This window comes from Equus przewalskii, chromosome 3 (genome assembly GCF_037783145.1).
Source record: "Equus przewalskii isolate Varuska chromosome 3, EquPr2, whole genome shotgun sequence".
Taxonomy (NCBI): domain Eukaryota; kingdom Metazoa; phylum Chordata; class Mammalia; order Perissodactyla; family Equidae; genus Equus; species Equus przewalskii.
Window position 1 is genome coordinate 8,766,834 of NC_091833.1, and position 19,723 is coordinate 8,786,556.

General features: G+C 38.7%; 1 protein-coding gene across 1 annotated transcript in view; it reads right to left on the reverse strand.

Moving 5' to 3' along the window:
* BBS2 (Bardet-Biedl syndrome 2) overlaps positions 1-19,723 on the reverse strand; it is a 34,418-nt gene that overhangs the window by 9,399 nt on the left and 5,296 nt on the right. Inside the window, exons 3-15 of the mRNA XM_008539792.2 lie at positions 15,528-15,653; positions 15,184-15,246; positions 14,395-14,472; positions 11,760-11,864; positions 11,590-11,676; positions 8,963-9,098; positions 8,352-8,491; positions 7,326-7,470; positions 7,067-7,238; positions 6,293-6,422; positions 4,730-4,861; positions 4,103-4,240; positions 3,314-3,426 (exon numbers count right to left, since the gene is read on the reverse strand). Of these exons, the coding sequence (XP_008538014.1) occupies positions 3,314-3,426; positions 4,103-4,240; positions 4,730-4,861; positions 6,293-6,422; positions 7,067-7,238; positions 7,326-7,470; positions 8,352-8,491; positions 8,963-9,098; positions 11,590-11,676; positions 11,760-11,864; positions 14,395-14,472; positions 15,184-15,246; positions 15,528-15,653 (1,565 nt within the window). The remainder of the gene's footprint in view (positions 1-3,313; positions 3,427-4,102; positions 4,241-4,729; positions 4,862-6,292; positions 6,423-7,066; positions 7,239-7,325; positions 7,471-8,351; positions 8,492-8,962; positions 9,099-11,589; positions 11,677-11,759; positions 11,865-14,394; positions 14,473-15,183; positions 15,247-15,527; positions 15,654-19,723) is intronic.

Consider the following 19,723-nt stretch of genomic DNA (forward strand, 5'->3'; position numbering starts at 1 on the left):
CAAAGCCTGACAAGGATAACACAAAAAAGGAAAACGACAGGCCAATATCACTGATGAACATAGATGCAAAAATCCTCAATAAAACAGTGGCAACTCGAATACAGCAATTCATCAAAAAGATCATACATCATGATGAAGTAGGATTTATTCCAGGGACACAGGGATGGTTCAACATCCGCAAATCAATCAATGTGATACACCACATTAACAAAGTGAGGAATAAAAACCACATGATCATCTCAACAGACGCAGAGAAAGCATTTGACAAGATCCAACAGCCATTTATGATAAAAACTCTGAACAAAATGGGAATAGAAGGAAATTACCTCAACATAATAAAGGCCATATATGACAAACCCACGGCCAACATCATACTCAATGTGGAAAAAGTGAACACCATCCCTCTGAGAACGGGAACAAGACAAGGATACCCACTCTCACCAGTCTTATTCAACATAGTACTGGAGGTTTTGGCCAGAGCAATTAGGCAGGAAAAAGAAATAAAAGGAATCCAAATAGAGAGGGAAGAAGTGAAACTCTCACTGTTTGCAGACGACATGATCTTATATATAGAAAACCCTAAAGACTCCATTGGAAAACTATTAGAAATAATTAACAACTACAGTAAAGTTGCAGGGTACAAAATCAACTTAGAAAAATCAGTTGCATTTCTGTACTCTAAAAATGAACTTACAGAAAGAGAACTCAAGAATACAATTCCATTTACAATCACAACAAAAAGAATAAAGTACCTAGACATAAATTTAACTAAGGAGGCAAAGGACTTATACAACGAAAACTATAAGACATTACTGAAAGAAATAGATAATGACATAAAGAGATGGAAAGAGATTCTATGCACGTGGATTGAAGAATAAACATAGTTAAAATGTCCATACTACCCAAAGCAATCTACAGATTCAATGCAATCCCAATCAGAATCCCAATGACATTCTTCACAGAAATAGAGCAAAGAATTCTAAAATTCATATGGAGCAACTAACGATCTCGAATTGTTAAAGCAATACTGAGAAAAAAGAACAAAGCTGGAGACATCACAATCCCGGAAACTTCAAAATGTACTACAAAGCCATAGTGACCAAAACAGCATGGTACTGGTACAAAAACAGGTACACAGATCAATGGAACAGAACTGAAAGCCCAGAAATAAAAGCGCACATATACAGACAGCTAATCTTTGACAAAGGTGCCAAGAACATACAATGTAGAAAAGACAGTCTCTTCAATAAATGGTGTTGGGAAAACTGGACAGCCACATGCAAAAGAATGAAAGTAGACCATTATGTCATGCCATACACAAAAATAAACTCAAAATGGATCAAAGACTTGAAGATAAGTCCTGAAACCATAAAATTCCTGGAAGATAATAGGTAGTACACTCTTTGACATCGAACTAAAAAGGATCTTTTCGAATACCATGTCTTCTCAGACAAGGGAAACAAAAGAAAAACAAGCGGGAATTCATCAGACTAATGAGCTTCTGCAAGGCAAAGGAAACTAGGATCAAAACCAAAAGACAACCCACCAACTGGAAGAAAATTTTTGCAAATCATATATCCAATACAGGGTTAATCTCCCTAATATATAAGGAACTCACACAACTGAACAACAAAAAAATAAACAGCCCAATCAAAAAATCGGCAGAGGAAATGAACAGACATTTTTCCAAAGAAGTATACAGATGGCCAATAAACACATTAAAAGATGTTCAACATCACTAATCATTAGGGAAATACAAATCAAAACTACACTACGATACCACTTTATGCCTGTTAAAATGGCTATAATCACTAAGACTAAAAATAATAAATGTTGCAGAGGGTGTGGAGAGAAGAGAACCTTCATACACTGCTGGTGGGAATGCAAATTGGTGCAGCCACTAAGGAAAACAGTACGGAGATTCCTCAAAAAACTAAAAACAGAACTACCATATATCCCACTACTGGGTATCTACCCAAACAACTTAAAATCAACAATCCAAAGTAACATATGCACCCCTATGTTCACTGCAGCACTATTCACAACAGCCAAGACATGGAAACTATCCAAGTGCCCATCGACTGATGATTGGATAAAGAAGACATGGTATATATATACAATGGAATACTACTCAGCCAGAAAAAAAGACAAATTCATCCCATTTGCAACAACATGGAAAGACCTTGAGGGAATTATGCTTAGTGAAATAAGCCAGACTGAGAAAGACAAACACCAGATGATTTCACTCATATGGAGAACATAAACAAATACATGGACAAAGAAAACAGTTCAGTGGTTGCCCAGGGAAGGGGGGTAAGGGGTGGGCACAGGGGGTGAAGGGGAGCACCTATGTGGTGAGAGACAGGAAATAATGTACAACTGAAATTTCACAATGATGTAAACTATTATGAACTCAAACTTTAAAAAAATTAACAAAAAAAATACTTTACTGTTGGGGCCGGCCCCATGGCCAAGTGGATAAGTTTGCGCGCTCCACTTCAGCAACCCAAGATTTCACCAGTTCGGATCCTGGGCTCAGACATGGCACTGCTCATCAGGCCATGCTGAGGCAGTGTCCTACACAGCACAACCAGCAGGACCACAACTACAATATACAACTATGTACTAGGGGGCTTTGGGGAGAGTGGAAAAAAAAAGGAAGATTGGCAACAGATGTTAGCTCAGGTGCCAATCTTTAAAAATTAAAAAAAAATACTTTATTATTAAAAAATGCTAACCATCATCTGAGCCCTCAGCAAGTTGTAATCTTTTTGCTGGTAGAGGATCTTACAAAAAACGCAGTATCTGCAAAGCTCAATAAAGTGAAGCACAATTTAAAAAAAAAGAGAGAGACTATCAACCAAACTCAATGCACGATATTTGGTCTTTGGATCTAAACTGAACAAACCAACTTAAAATACATACACACACGTTTATGAGACAACTGGGGAAATTTACACACTGACTAGTGTCATTGTATATAGTAGTCCATTGTACAAATATATCATAATTTATCCATTATACTGCTGACTGGATTGTTTACGCCTTAGGATTCTTATGAACAATGCCTTTATGAACATTCTTATACAAACATCCGGGTTTATATGTGCACAAGTTTCTCTAGGTTATAAACCAGGAGTAGAGTTGTTGGGTCATAGGGTATGGACATTTTCAACTTTACTGATAATGCTAAATTATTTTCCAAAGTCATCATACCAATTTACACTCCTACTAGTAGCATCTGAGAGTTGCTATTCCATATCACTGCCAATTTTAACCTTGCACCTGTCTTAGGTAAATGGTAAATACTCACATGTCCCTCATCAGACGAGCATCCTCAGCTCGGACCAGCAGACTTCGGATCAGATTAGAATTATCAGCCATGTCAGCACTGAGCTTCTGATGCACTGAATGATACTCATCCACCTGGAGACCACGAACACTCAGGAATTAAAAAGGCCTGCAAACTTCCTGAAAACTAGACAGACTGAGGAGATGCTGTCTACCACATACCAGGGCCCTCTTCTTTCCCCTATTCACTTGTACCATCGTAAGTGTCTCCCATTATTTCATCTCCTCATCAACGAATTAATTAGCCTATGCTGCCTCCAACACTCAAGCTGACATTCCATCTGGATTCTTTCCACGTCTTAGCATTGGAGCCCTAGCAACACACATATTAACATTTTAGAGATCTGGTAGGAACGTTGTTATAATTTGGGGCCAGTAACAATCATTATTTTTCTTTTTCTTTTTGAATTTGGGTTGTTGGAAAGCACTAAACCAAAGAGCAATGTAGACACAATGGGTAAGATGAAGGGCTAACAAAGGAGAATGTTAATATGACATGTTTTTAAAAGTATCCCCTAAACCAAAGAAGGCAGGGTAGTCGAGAGCTAACCACTCACTTGTATGAAAGAAATCCTTCAACTAGCGAATTATCCAATACTAGTTCAATTTTGATTTTAAGAATTTGCGAAAATTCTTTAAAACACGACTATCACATAGTGTACGTATCTGTAGTATCGTTAACCCCCCAAGAGAAACATTTCACACACAGAGACCACCCTGCGCTCACGAATGCATCCACTAGGGGCCTCACCTTAACCAGCACCTTTCGCAGTTCCTCGAAGTAGACCGGGAACTCCGCTTCCACCTGAAGGTCTTCAATAGCAAAAAATGACGCCATCGACTGGATGACATCACCAGCCAAATCAATATCATCAGTATTTACAGTGATCTGTGTGCAGAAAAAAGAGACAAGTTCAGCATCCTCAGATATTAAAGACAAAGTTAGCTGAACCAGTACCTCAATTTCCCAATATTCAACACATTTATTGAGCATAAATTTATATGTGGTGATGAAGAAGACAGGGGTTAGGCCTCATGGAAATTACAAACCACATTCATTATCTCTAGGAGCAGACTACAAGACCAATCCTCTAGCCTTATAAACTAAACAACAAAATCACTCAAACAGTGAAAATGTTTCCGTTCACCTCTGTATTCTCAACCCTTCCCAGATCAGACAAGGAGGGCTGAAGGGAAGGAGGGGGTGAGGCAGAAAACCGCTTTTCTAGAATATATCCCCGTGTCTAAGATGACTAACACCAACAGATGAAGTTGAAACACGTGGTTTTATGGTCTTGAGATTGGTGTCACCCAACTCACTTTGCACTGAATGCTAAACATTACAGGAGAAATCTGTGCCCGTGACAGCAAACATTACCTCTCCACTAAGTTTTATTTTTATATACAGCTGGCCACCATTCCGTAAGGATGTGAAACACACTTGAAACGGAGCGTTCTGAATGTTAGTGTCTTCTGGTAACAGAAAGTTCTGGCTGAGCCACATAACAACCTTAAAATGAACAGGATGAAATGAACTTCATTTTTAAAGTATAGTCATTCTTAAGAGTTATCCTTCTTTCTAGTTTTACTGCCTGGTAAACAAACAAAGAAAGAATCATACTTCCCCCCGACCAAGAAAACACTAATCACGCTCCCTGTTCTCACCTTACACGTGTTCTTGAGTAACATTCATAATTATGTCTGGCCCTACAGCATACATGATTTTATAGCATTTTCAACGTAAGCAGAATCTTATATGCAATGTAGAAACAATTCAGGAAGGACACTAATTCTGTTTACACAATAGCTCTTCTGTGGCTATATACTGGACAAGGTAGTCTACTTAAAACTATTCCATTCCATTCCTTAAAAAAATTTTAAATAAAGAATGCATGCGCACACGAAGCACAGACACAGAGGTACATCTACACAATGAGAATAAATTTTAGTATTAATAATAATAGTACTTTACCGTGGTTTACAACACAGCTTCCACATGAGAACCACCCGTGAGGCCTTTTGGAAGGGCCCACCTATAGTTTCTGGTTCCACAGGCTGGGCAGGGGCCTAAGAATCTACAAGATTGCAAAGCCTCACTGAGAGCTCTGAAGTCCAGCCAAGGTTAAAGGCCACTAGTATTAGTCCTCTAAACTTTACGAGGTACTGTCACACCACTTACATAATCTTCAGGGGCCCCTCTGAGCTACGACTAGCCTCACCTATAAGTGAGGATAAGGAAAGAGCCTCAGACCAGGGAGGGGAGTTCCCCCAAAGCACGACGAATTTAATTAGTTAAGGTAGTGAGGGCCTGGCCCGGTGGCGCAGCGGTTAAGTTCACATGTTCCGCTTTGGCGGCCCTGGGTTCACTGGTTCAGATCCCAGGTGCGGACATGGCACTGCTTGGCAAGCCATGCTGTGGTACGTGTCCCACATATAAAGTAGAGGAAGATGGGCACTGATGTTAGCTCAGGGCCAGTCTTCCTCAGCGAAAAGAGGAGGATTGGCAGCAGTTAGCTCAGGGCTAATCTTCCTCAAAAAAAAAATAAAAATAAAAAATATAATTAGTTAAGGTAGCATTTGAACCCAAAAATGTTCTCAGCTCCAAGTCCTACTCTCCCTCCATTTTGAAGCAGGTTCCTCTTGAAACACGGGGTCAGGACAACACACTAAGACCATAACTACAGAGAGGAATTGAAAACTGGTAAGAATTCACCTATAACAAGGATTGCTCAGGTAAATAAGGTGCCTATGTTTTCAAAGTGAGAGAAGGTATTTTAGCAATATTTTTGTTACATTACCAGCCAACTCCAAGCTACATAACTCTTTCATGTCATAACTACTGCTACTAAATAACTCATTCATGCAATTCCCCTCTTCTATGAAATAACACCTAAAGGGTTCCAAAGTGCCAAAGTATTGGGGAAAAAAGCCAGACACTCACCCTCTGTGCCCGTTCTGCAATGGTAAAGTTAACATAACTGAGTGGCTCGCTGGCGGAGTCCGGGCTGGTCAGCGCATACATGGAAAACCGGGGCAGCTGTCTTGTCAATTCAAACACGTGGAACTGCGTGCTAAGGTCAACCAATGGAAGACAAGACAAGCGTTTTGCATAGAATGTTATTTCAAAATGCAAGGCCCAGAAAATAAAGTCATTACTGGGTCCCCAAGTTGATATTTAAGGGTTTCACTGAAGAGAAAAACCCCCGAAAACTTGAGGGTTAAAGTACTACAGTAATGGGGTTTGGGATTTAGAGATAACGTGAGTCAACAGATACACATACGTGCACCAAGGGTTTAAAACACCCTAAAAGGAATCTGAAAAGGCTTTTATATGCCACAGATCTGGCAGTTTTTCTTCACTAACTGAGGTTGTATTTAACTCTAATATTTAAAGGCGCAACCTAACCCTTGCAGTCTTAGTGGCTAAAACTAGAAGCTGACAAATCATCAATTAAACATATTTTTTGAAATTTTGTGATAAGATCATCAGACTAAAACCAGAAAATAACCATCTTAAACACACATAGCTTTTATTTTTATGTTTGAAAGATTTCAAATTAGGGAAATAAAGGGTCATGAGAAGCCTTGCCTGGGTGAGTAGAACCACTAAGTGGCTTCTTTGGCCCCACAGAATCCATGGCAAAATGGAAAATCTACACATTTTGCTCTCCTCTAAGTGCTATCTGGAAAGGAACTGTGATTTGCAAAGGGTCACCTGCATCTGTAACCCACGAAGGTTTTCAAGTGCAGATCCACAGGGACGTCCTTGGGAGGGGTAATTGGAACGCGGATGGAGCTGGAAAGGTTGTGAATGCTGGGGTGTACCACATGGCTTTCACCTAGAAAAATGCCCTCTGCAAAAATCAGTACTGCTCGGATGATGGTGTCTGTAGGGAAGAGAGAAAATAGCAGTTCAAGAACCACTCCAAGATGGCACAGGTACCTACAAATGCCAGCTACAAATAACTTCTTACCATTAGAAGTGGAAATGCACAATTCTGCATGAGCAGCCTGTGTCTCATTCCCCAGATTGACCGAGAGGGCAGTGTGGAGCTTGGTATTGGCTGGGATTATGCCCCGATGCCCATCAGCCTCATTCAGCGGACTGCTGGATTCAGCCTGTAAAACACCCCACCCACTTCCAACTCAGTCACCGAAACACTGAACTAATGCCAATTTTAAATAATACAGCTATTCAGTTTCAAAAGGCAAACTCCTCATTATCTTATTAATCTGATTCTTTAGAATTTGAAGACTCACCTCACTAGCGCTCCCTTGCCCTACCTGGCCTTTTCCCAAGGGAAAATACGCTTGTCTCCTTCTGTGGTTAGGGTCCACTGCACCCCATTCATGTCTCTTACATTTTTTTGTATTGTACTTTTAAATAACAAAAGAAATTCACTTAGTATAGTAAATTCAAATACAGTATGCATGACAGGACAAACTAAAGTCCTACTCCCCAGCTCATCCTCCAGCCAGTTTGGTACATATGTGTATAGAAACATACACACACACACAGAGTTTTTGTAGTTGTCCGTTTTTACATTATTTGTTCTTGAAAAAGACAAAAGATACTCTATACACATAGTTCTTGCCTTCTTTCACTAATACCACAGATATCATTCCACATCAGTCCAAGCATGCATCCTTCACTCTTTTGAGCTGCTTAATATTCCCCCGCACATACTCCCTGCTACTGATTAACAGGAAGTTGCTTCCCACCGTTCACTGCCACAAACAGTGCTGCAGTAAATGTCTTTGAACATGCATCCAAATATCTTAGCTATTCCTGGAAGTGGAATTTCTAGATGAAAGGACACATGCCCTCTTAATTTCCACACTAGCAAAAAGGCAGAAGCAACCCGCACCTCCACCAGTGAGAAGGAGGGAGCCTGCACCACGGCAGACGTCGAAACTCTTTTTCTTCCTCCACATTTGCTGATCCTCCTGGTCCTTGTCAGCTTTTCAGACTCCCACTTCCCCTTCACATTAGGACCTACCTTGGCGTTTTCCTCATAGTTACGGAGTTCCAGCAACAGATTCTGTTTCTTCTGACTCAGCTCTCGGATCAGATCCTGCTCTATGCTGGTGTCCAGGAGGTTCCCTCTCATCTCAGCTGTGCCTGGCAGGTAGCCCCGGACTGAAGAGAAGGAAAAAACATTCACCGGACTGAAGACTAACCCAAGTATGGCCAGGTCTACCTTTTTTTTTTGCTTGAGGAAGATAAGCCCTGAGCTAATATCTGTGCCAATCTTCTTCCACTCTATATGTAGGATACCACCACAGCATGGCTGATGAATGGTGTAGGTCCATGCCCAGGATCCAAACCCACAAACCCCAGGCTACTGAAGCAGAGCACATTAAACTTAACCAAACTTAACTATGATGCCTCAAGCAAAAAAAGAGGAGGATTGGCAACAGATGTTACCTCAGGGCTAATCTTCCTCAGCAAAAAACAAAACAAAAAAACCCTAAGTTCTCATCTTCCTAACTTAGGTGAATTTACCAGGATGAGAGGATACCCAAACACTTTATAGTAGAATTTCCTGGTATTCTGACCCAATCAAATTGAAAATCTGACTTTTCAAGGATTTTTCTCATCCCAATTTACTTTCCCCATCCACTGAGCAGCAGATTAACTGGACGTGGCCATCCATCCGGTAATCTCCCTCTACCACACCAGCAATTGCAGAAGAAAAGTTGTCTTTAAAGATGACCTCTCCAGTTCGGTCACTTCGAGCATCAACCTAAAAATAAAACAAGAACTTGAAAAATTGCTTATGCTACAGTTTAAAAAAAAATTTTTTAAGTTGAAATTGGCTTTTAAGGTCATTTAGTCAAGCAGTTTTCAAGAGTAGTCCACGGAGCCCTGTGGCTTCTCAGGAGGTACCTAGGATGACTGGGGCCTGAGGGGACCATAAGAGGCCTCGACCAGCTGTGCTTTCTTCTTCTTTTTCAACAAAAGCTGCTGCACATATTGGCCTTTACATAATATCTCATTTGGAGAAATGGGTCAGCTGAGAAGCAGTACATACAGTATATATAGCACAGTGCAGAAGTCCAGACTGTCTGGGATTCGATTCCAGCTCTGCCACTTACTTTCTATGCAATCTTGGGCAAGTTTCTTAACCATTCTGTGCGTGGTCTCCTTATTTGGGGATCAATAACAAGAACAGGAGGAAAACAACAGTCCCTGCCCCTCAGGGTTGTAATGAGGCCTAAAGGACTTAGCACATGTGAAGCTCTTAGAACAGAGCCTGGCACGGAGAAGTGTGGAGACATGTTACCCTTACAGAAAAATTTCATCTTTATTATGTATAAATGTATACAATATATTTATGTCTAAAGTTTGAAAAACACCAAGCTAGCCCAGTCTTCCACCAGATAACCTTTTATAATAACCCTGTTTAAGAGTCCCTCTTCCACACGAAAACTATTCAGACACTTTAGAGAGCCCTCCTGTCCTCTCTGAGTCTCCTCTTCCTGAGAGGGGCAAATAAATAAACAACTGATCAGAAACAAATGCGTCTCAAAAACAACACTGAAAATGATGATTTTGTTCTAAGCAAGAACACATGTACTGTCAGTAAAAGGCTAGCTATGGAAAATCTGGCAAAGCAATCATCTCAGTGACCAACGCCATTCACTATTTTTGTCTTTTCATAAACATCCTTCTGGGCAAAACTTTGCAAAGAAAAAATAAATTTAGGTCATAGCCTACTACTAGCTTCAACCCCTTGTCTGGAGCATATCACACTCAAGGATCATGCTATTAATAACATCACGTAAGCCTGAAAATTACAGATGCTAAAGCCTGTGCAGTCATGAATGGCCTGGATTTACAAGGCTCTTAGCACATCAACTCAACCCTCTAGCTCAGACTGAACTGAACTTGCTTCTTTCTGTCTACATAATGGCCTTCAGCACTGCATTTCCACAATATTTAGCAAACAAGAGGGTTCATTTGCTAACTAAGAAGCAAGGCTACAAATTAATATTTCTGTGGATAGTCTGTGCTTTTGCTTTATTGAACACGAAGCTTCTGCCCTGGAGGAGAGGACGGCCCTCCGACTCAACAGACGACCTACTGAAGACAAAGTTAACTGGCTAGTTGCATTGATTTAGTATTTTTGCTCCTATATTCACATGTGGGATCTGTACATTTTCCTTTTCTATGTTATTTCTTTTAAGTGTAGAAACCAGTTATTCTACTTATATAATGAACTGTATAATTTTCTTGTCTTTTTTTATGCCCTGGAACAAATTATATAATAGAAATTCCTTAAAATTTGATAGTGTTTAACTATAAAAACATCTAGGTCCAGAGTCATATTTGAAGGTAACTTTTGACAACTTCTCAAGTGTAATAGTTTCTAATTCTTGAATCAATCATAATAATTTATATTCCCCCAGCATATGGTCTATTTTATGGATTTTTAAGTTTCTTAATAAGCAACAACACAGTCTTTCCTTATAATTTTTAATACCCATACCAAAGACAAAACCAAAAAGAGAAGCAGGAACCAACATAACAATTTTTTGGAATCTGTTCTTCACACAGCACCAAAGGAAGGTTACAACGTACTGAGCAAAAGTAAAGAAAAGTCAAAAAAGAAAAGATAGGAATTAGCTGATCTCCTTCAGGCAATCCAGCACTGACAGACAAGAAGGCGAGGGCAAATGGTATCCATGGAGATCTGGCAGCTAGGCAGGCAGTTTCTAACAAGACAATCCTGACTTGCCAAAAGTAGAAAATTCTCATTTGAAGTTTAAAAAGGAAAAAAATAGCAAAAAGATTTTATTTTGAAGTTATAGCTGGGAAAACAATATGATAACATGATTCTTCAAAGTTTTCAGTCAGTCTTGAAGATTTATTAGAAAAGACCTATACAAACAGTTCCCTATTAGCTTATTAAAATTCCTTTTTTTTTTTACTGGCCTACACCTCGGATCAAGCTGATCACACTGATTCTCGTTCCTTCAAGGAAGAGATTTAGAAAGAATCTTCCTGAAGATGTTCCCCTAAATAGGGCTTATAAGACTGAAAGGACACTCATTCAGTCTGTAGTCTTGACAACTATCGCAGAAAGAAAAAACACCGAAAGATTATGAAGTTAATTTTGAAAGCACAGCCAAAGAATGCAAGCTTATATTCTCAGGTTACTGTTCTGAGTCATATAGCCAACATATCTCAATTATTACTTTGAATTATACCTGAACTCTGCTATTTAAACTTACCTTCCCGTTGGACCAACCAGTTATCAGTTCACACACTCCATCAGAATTAAGGTCAAAAGCATGAATGCTCATGGCATGATTTTTGGACTGAAAAGGAATTTCAACAATTAGCACTGAAGTCTCTCAATAAGTATAAAATCCCTGAATATGAGAGGCTGAATCATACGAACTTTAATTCTCCAATATCGGGCTGTTTTGTCATAAACTCCAACTGTGCCATTGGAAAGGGCATAACCAAATCGACTGCCATACATGGGGCAAAGAGAGGTGATTATCTGCAAAAAATCATACATAAAATACAACATCTGTTCATTAAGGCTCAATTTAACGCAAAGTATGGCTTTATAAAATTGCATGCCTTGCTACAAGTGTGTTAAAATTAGTTTTAAATGCACTTCCAATATTAGACACACTATTATACATGCTAAACTCCCAATGTGTTAGAGATTATTCCAGTTTCCCTAACTTATATCTAACAGTCTAAATTTTAAAGACTTGTAAAATCCACAAATGAATACCTTACGTGTACATTTTTCTTTCTATGACAATTTATTTTTGCTAGAGATGAAAGACACTTTTTAGAATAAAACATAATCCTTAGAAAAGTGAAACCCAAACACATGGATTTGTGTGTATGTAACAACATACTGAATGCACATATTATACAAGTCTGCTCAAGGATTTAACATCCTTAAAAGGATAAAATTTTAGACATTAAATGAAATTATCCTTTAAAGTTAAAACCAAAGCTTAATGATATCTATGATCCTGCAGATCTACTTTCTAATTCTGACACTAATACAAGAGATATTAAGAAATAAATCAAATAAAGCAGAGAATAGTTATGTAATTTCCTCTACACCTACAGCTTTTCTACAAAACCACCCACTTCACTTAACTCTGAATACAAAGTGCTGTGTAGGACTCCAAAATGTCTTTAGCTCAAGACATTCTTTTGGCAATACTTAGTACTGTTCAACTGCCAAATGAATTATAATTTTGCTGATCTGCAAAAAGACATTTGAGCTAGGAGCAAAATCAAACCAAGGAGACAGGAAAATGGCCCTGAAATGAAAAATTTTATAAAGTCCACATTTTCATAAATTTAGCCCCACATTCCCTAGGTCCCTTAGTCCTTCACAGTTCACTAGTTTCTTTCTTTTGTGGACTAGAGGACCAACAGTCACCTCAAATACCTAGCTCTATTTCATGTTCTCCTGTCCTTTCCTAGGATTTAGGAAAAAGATGTTTCAAAGAACACCCTCTCCTCACATCTGATATTGACAACAAGAAGAAATCCAATGAAACCTGAAGGATTCCCATCAAACGGGAAAAGATCTAACCCAAATTTGAAGGAAAGGAAAACGATAATGCAGGACACAGCACCTGTAGGGCAGGGATTCTCAAGCTGGTTTTTTGTGAGGGAGAAGAGGGGGTGGCAAACCCCTTTAAGAATCTAATGAAAGCTAAAGACCCTCTCTCCAGAAGAACACACTAAGCACAGACACATAAAATGCAACCTTGCACAGACACACGTTTTCAGACTGCTGCTCTTGGCACCCATTTCTCCCTTCATTTTTCTCTACTGCAACTATCAGTTTACAATCATAATAACTGCTAATATATAAACAGTCGGACTAAGGACAAATCTATGACTCTTGCTACAGGATAAACGTAAATTAATTAAAATCATTCATAACATTTTGTCTATCAATATCCAGGTCTGCTTTTTGGTCTCCTTCTGTAGTCAGGGGAACAGGAGCCCCACTTTCCTGGCTAGCTTTTGTAACTGGTGAGAGGCAAGGACATGTGGTCAAGCGGGGTGTTGAGGCCAGTGCCCTCAGCTTTTCTCATACAGACTCCTAAACGCCACCTGCCTGAACTTTGCAGAATCCTACCATTCTGACCTCTAAGACTCCCTTCTGTTGTTTTTTCTCTGGTCCGTTCACATGTTCACAAACCATTGCTCCCTTATCCTCTTCTCCTTCCTTAATTCAGAATATCCTAATTCTTTTTCCTGTTTCCATCTTGCCCAAGCCTGGAAAACCAGCAGCAAATAAATATCCCAAGAATGACAAAACTACAAAAGATAAGGGCAATCTTTAGACATTTCTTTAAGAAAATGACATTTAAACTCTAAGAAATATCTCAAGTTCAATTACATGAGTAATTCTAATCACAAAGAAACTAGCCAAGTTCTCTAACATCTAATTTTTAAGTTTACCTACAGAAATGTGCCTAAGAAGTACTTAATTTGAATGAAGAGAAAAAGTACAAAATCTCATTTATGCACTTCATTCAATCGCATTTAACACATATGATGAGGAGGAGGAGGAGGCATAAAAGTTGAAAGCCTGAGCGTGCCACTTAATAGCCACGACGCTGTGCGAATAACTTAAAGAAATGGGAAATAATAATACCTTTCTACTAGGGTTGTTGTAGGATTGAATGAGTTGGTTCATGTAAAGCCCTTAGAACAGTGCCTGGCATACACTAGGCGCACAATAAATGGTTGCCATTATTATTATTATTATTATTATTAATATGTATTAATTCATTAGAAGAAACACCTTTATGTGCTCAATAATTTTTCTCTGTTTAATCAGTCTTTCAAAATATACCTTGATAGTGGATTTGTAAATGCTTCTTTCTCTGTAATGTGCAGCTCTGTTTAACCCCCACAGTTTCTACCCTAAAGAGTCTGGGCCGTGAGAAGGTGTCCCAGTGCTCCCATGGGATGTTAGGTCCGACTGTGCTGATCTATGCAGCCCAAGGTTACCATAATTCTGAGGTGGCACTTCTTACCTCCGTTTCTGTCATTTCTGCCACAATCTCATCTTCTTTAAAAACTCGGATATCAAAATCCTCAGATCCGACAAGAAGCTGAAAGGAAGAAAATCATGCATATTTAGTTCAGCAAGTGAACACAGTGAAATTTCCATAAATAAAACCAAAAATTGCATAGTACTTTGTACGTTGCTACTGCTATCCCAGAATTCCAATTTCCCAATAATCTGGTGCTGACAAAGGTTCCCTCTAACGGGAAGGTCAACAGACTCAGTCAGTGAAGAAAAAGTTCTCGCCTGCACACAGAAGCCCAGTTTCAAATACCAGAGCCCAGTATCCATGGACAAGAGAGGGGCAAGTCAGTGCCAACAGCACTTCACTGGCTGCTCAAGAAGCTCACTTCTAGAGTAACCACTAGAATAATCTCAAAGGCTAAGAGTCAATCTCTGAAACTTTTAAATTCCTGCAAAAGTTGGCCAAAATTGAAAATGACTTACTAATATGTGTCAAAGCATCAGAAGCAAGTTCTAAGATGTGACTATGACCGCAGTCCCATCAACTGCTCTGCTCTCTCTCTCCGCCCCATGTATTTAACATACCATGCCCTTGATCTATGTATCAGACAAACACAAGTGATTTATTCTTCAAAAGAGCGGGCAAAGACAAATGAGGCCAGTTAGTTCAGCATTTAGGCAACAGAGCATCAGAATCAAATACAAGAAGCTCACACTTCTCCCAACACTAAAGTCACTGCCATGGGAAAATTATTCAGCTGAGCACAAGAACAGTATCTCCTCCCCCACATACCTCTTTCTTCCCATCACCGTCAAAGTCACACAAGGCCAGAGAATGAACATTATCTCCAGTGACCTGAAAATAAAAAATCATTAATATGCCATCTTTTCTTTAGTGAATCCAAATATATTAGCTACATGAAAAACAGGATTACACAAACCACCAACAGGTGTTATTCAAATTACACATATCCTTTGTTTAATGTACAGAATTACATGTACAGAATTATAATGCACAGAATTATAAACGTGGTTCTATTTGATTTTTTCATTCATTACAGTCAATGGTAAAAAAAGTAAAGAACATTAAAAGTAAAATATTTAAGCGTATTAAAGAGAACATTTTGTTCTTCATACCGTCCAAAAGAGATCATTTCCTGCATGATCAAAACCCTGCAGAGCACAGTTTCCACCAATAATCGCCAGAGGAGAGGGGATGTCTCCTAGTGTCCCCAGCACCATTGCACTGGCCCCATCTGCCACCTGAGAAGGAAAAAGACTTAAAATCTCAGATACAATGATCCTTATTTTTATTTGGATACTCAGATTCCTCTGTCATCACTTGTGAGAAGCCATGTGGTCTCCTGAGAGGCAGGCCAGGGCTGTGCACCGAGGACAGTCACGGGGGCTTATGTGTGCTTACGCAAGGATGAGCACAGAGCCAGGACAAACGCAGGCCCTGGGCCTCACACTAATCTGCTACAATAAACTGCCACATAATCCGAGGCTCTCTTGGACCACTGGGTTCTAAAGGCCAAATTCGCCAGAGAATCAAGACACATGTCTTTAAAACACCCAAACTTCTGTAATCTATTTTAACCCCCACGGATGGAAATCTTTTTAATACTTATTATCCAGTTCTCTTACTACTACTCTTTTTTGTTGTAAAGTTACCAAAAAGCACAAACAACAATAAAACAAACACCTATATCCCCACCATCCAGAATTAATAAATGTCCCAGACTTCTTAAATAAAGTACACAAGCATAATTTAATTTATTTTGGAATTTTTGAGGACATCTTCATAAGTAGCAAATATTTATTGTACAGGAAAATAGTCCTTACTTATATAATCTCTAAGTAGGAAAACTATAAAAAAAGATTGGCTATAAAGGGAAGAAAAGAATTCATAAGAAATCAAAACTGCTAATGGCCAATCAATCAAAAGAGTTAAAAGGTAAACAATAAACCAGAAAAAATAACTACCATATATAAGACAGAGTTAATTTTTTTTGTTAATAAGATAAAAGAGTTAGTAAAAAGCAAATAAATAAGAAAAGGGTAAACATCCAAAGCAAAAAAAAAAATGAACAGGAAATTCACAAGAAATTAAAATCACCAACAAATGTAAAAAAAAGTTCATTCTCACAATAAATCATTTTTCATTTTTCAGATTAGCAAAGATGAAAAATAACAACACTATCCACTGTTGGTTATGGTGTGATAAAACAGGCGCTCTCACATTCTGAGGGGGAGGTGGAAAAACAGTAGTCTTTCTAGAGAGCAATTTGCAATATCTATCAAAAATCTCATTTAAAAAAGGTTTTTAACTCAGCAACAGTAAAGCTGAATCCCTGTGATTATTAATTTTATATGTCAACTTGGCTAGGCTATGGTACCCAAATATCTGGTCAAACATTACCAGATGTTTCTGTGAAGGTATTTTTTAGATGATATTAACATTTATTTTTTTATTGCAGTAACATTGGTTTAGAACAATATATAAATTTCAGGTGGACATCATTATATTTCAATTCCTGTGTAGATTACATCACGTTCACCACCCAAAGACTAATTACAATCCATCACCGCACACATGTGCCTAATCAGCCCTTTCGCCCTCCTCCCTCCTTCCTTCCCCTCTGGTAACCACCAACCCGAGATTAACATTTAAATCAGTAGACTCTGAGTAAAGCAGATTACCCTCTATAATGTGGGTGGGCCTCATCCAATCAGTTGAAGGCCTTAATAGAGAAAAGACTGACCTCCCCTGAGACAGGAAGGATTCTGCCACCAGTCTGCCTTCACACTCGAGTTTCCACATCAACTCTTCCCTGGGTCTCCAGCCTGCCTGCCCTCTGCAAATTTTGGACTACCCAGCCTCCACAATCGCCTGAGCCAATTCCTTAAAAGAAATCCCTCTCCACTCCCTCTCTCTACACACACATCCTACAGGTTCTGTTACTCTGGAGAACCCTAACGCAGTCCCAAACTCAACCGCAGTCTTGTACAAAAACACAGGAAGAGTATCTTTGTGACCTTGAAATGGGCAAAGATTTCTTAGACGACAGAAAGAGCACTAACCATTAAAGAAAAAAACTGAACAGCTAGAGTCATCAAAATCAAAAACTTCTGCTCATCAAAAGACACCTACTTATTGGAATGAGCCACATACTGGGAGAAAATATTTGTTAATGACAAAGAACTTGTACCCAGTTCTATCATGCGCCACATAATGACATTTTAGTCAACAACAGACCGCATATAGGACGGTGGTCCCATAAGATTAGTACCAGACAGCCCAAGTGTGTAGTAGGCTATACCATCTAGGTTTGTGTAAGTGCGCTCTACGATGCTCACACAATGACAAAATCATCTAACGACACATTTCTCAGAACATATCCCCACTGTTAAGCACCACATGACTGTACATCCAACAAACATCTACAAATCAATAATACACACAAACTTCCACTAAAAAATTGGCAAAAGGCTTAGACACTTCACAAAAGAAGACACATAAATACAAAATAAGCACAAGAAAAGGTGTTCTACATCACTGGTCATGCGGGAAATGCAAAAAGGAGCCACAATAAGATACCACTTCACACCTGCTCAAACGGCTAAAATTAAAAAGACTGGCAACACCAAATGTTGATAAAGAATGTGGAGCACCTGGAACTCTCATACACCGCTGATGGAAGTGTGAAATGGTACAACCACTCCTAGGTATTGACCCAAGATAAATTAAAACATATGTCCACAAAAAGACCAGCACAAAAATGTTTATAGCAATTTTATTCATAATTTCCCCAAACTGAAAATACCCCAAATGTCCATCCCACATGTCTATCATCAGAAGAATGGATAAACAAATTGTGGCCTATTCACACAATGGAGTACTACTCAGCAACGAAAAAGAACCGCTGCTGAAAGGAACAACATGGAAGACTCTCACGGACATGCCGAGTGAGAGGAGCCCGGCACCAAAGAGTACATTCTGTATGACGCCACTTGCATGAAGTTCAACAAGAGGGAAAGCCACCCTGAGGTGACAGAAATCAGAACAGTGAATGTCTATGGGGAACAGGAATTGACTGGAAGGGGGCACAACAGTATGTTCTGAAGTGAGAGAAATATTCCACATTCTTACTGGGTGTGTTGGTTACAGGGATCAGAACTCAGTGAAGTGTACACTTAAGGTTTGTGGACTTCACTACGTACGTTTGACCTCAATAAAAAAATTACTGAAAAAAAAGTAACTGCATTTCTAGGAACTTATCCTTAGGAAATAATCACAGAAATTGGCAAAGATGTATCTTATCAAAGTATCAATTGATACAGATATCAATTATAATACAGAAACTATAGAAATAACACAAATATGTGACAATATGGAATTGATTAAACAAATTATGATATATTAACACAACGAAATACTAGAGAACCAATGAGAATGATGCACAGATATATATTAACTTCAAATAAAGATGTTCACAATATATTATTAAGTAAAAGACCACATGTAATAGCCAGGGAGTGGAAATAACCCAATGTCCATTAACTGATGAGTGGATAAATAAAATGTGTATTTACACACAATGGAATACTATTCAGCCATAAAAAGAATAAGGTAGTGAAATATGCTACAACATGGATCAACCTGGAAAATATTATGCTAAGAAAAAGACCATATATTATATGATTCTATTTATATGAAATGTCCAGAATAGGAAAATCCATAGAGACAGAAAGTATATTAGTGGTTGCCTCAGGATGATCAATTAGGGGAAAATGTGGAGTGACTACTAACAGGTACGGCGTTTCTTTTTTGGATAATGAAAATATTCTAAAATTGATTGTGGTGATGGTTGCATACCTCTCTGAATAAACTAAAACCAGTGAATTGTATACTTTAAATGGGTGAATTATATGGTATGTGAATTATATCTTTAAAAAGTTATTATACAAAAAAAAAGTAAAAGGCCACATGTATATAGTATAGTCCCATTTCGTAAAAAAAATTTGACTTAGTAAAAAGTCTGGATAAATTAACTAAAGAGTTAAGTGTTATTTCTAGATGAAGAAATCACATGTCATTTTTTTTCCTTTTTGCTTCCCTATCTTCTATAATAAACGTGAATTACTTGGGTATTAAAGATGAAGTAGCCTGCAGATGGCAGGCTAGAGTAAGCGTTTCCCCTATGAACTACGGTACTAAACTTTAATGCAAAGCAACTGGGAGGCCTGTTTGCTGGCTTCCTCACTCTTGTTTGAAGTCTCAATAGGAGATCTTGACAGATGGCGCTGTCATAGATATACTTCATGAGAGA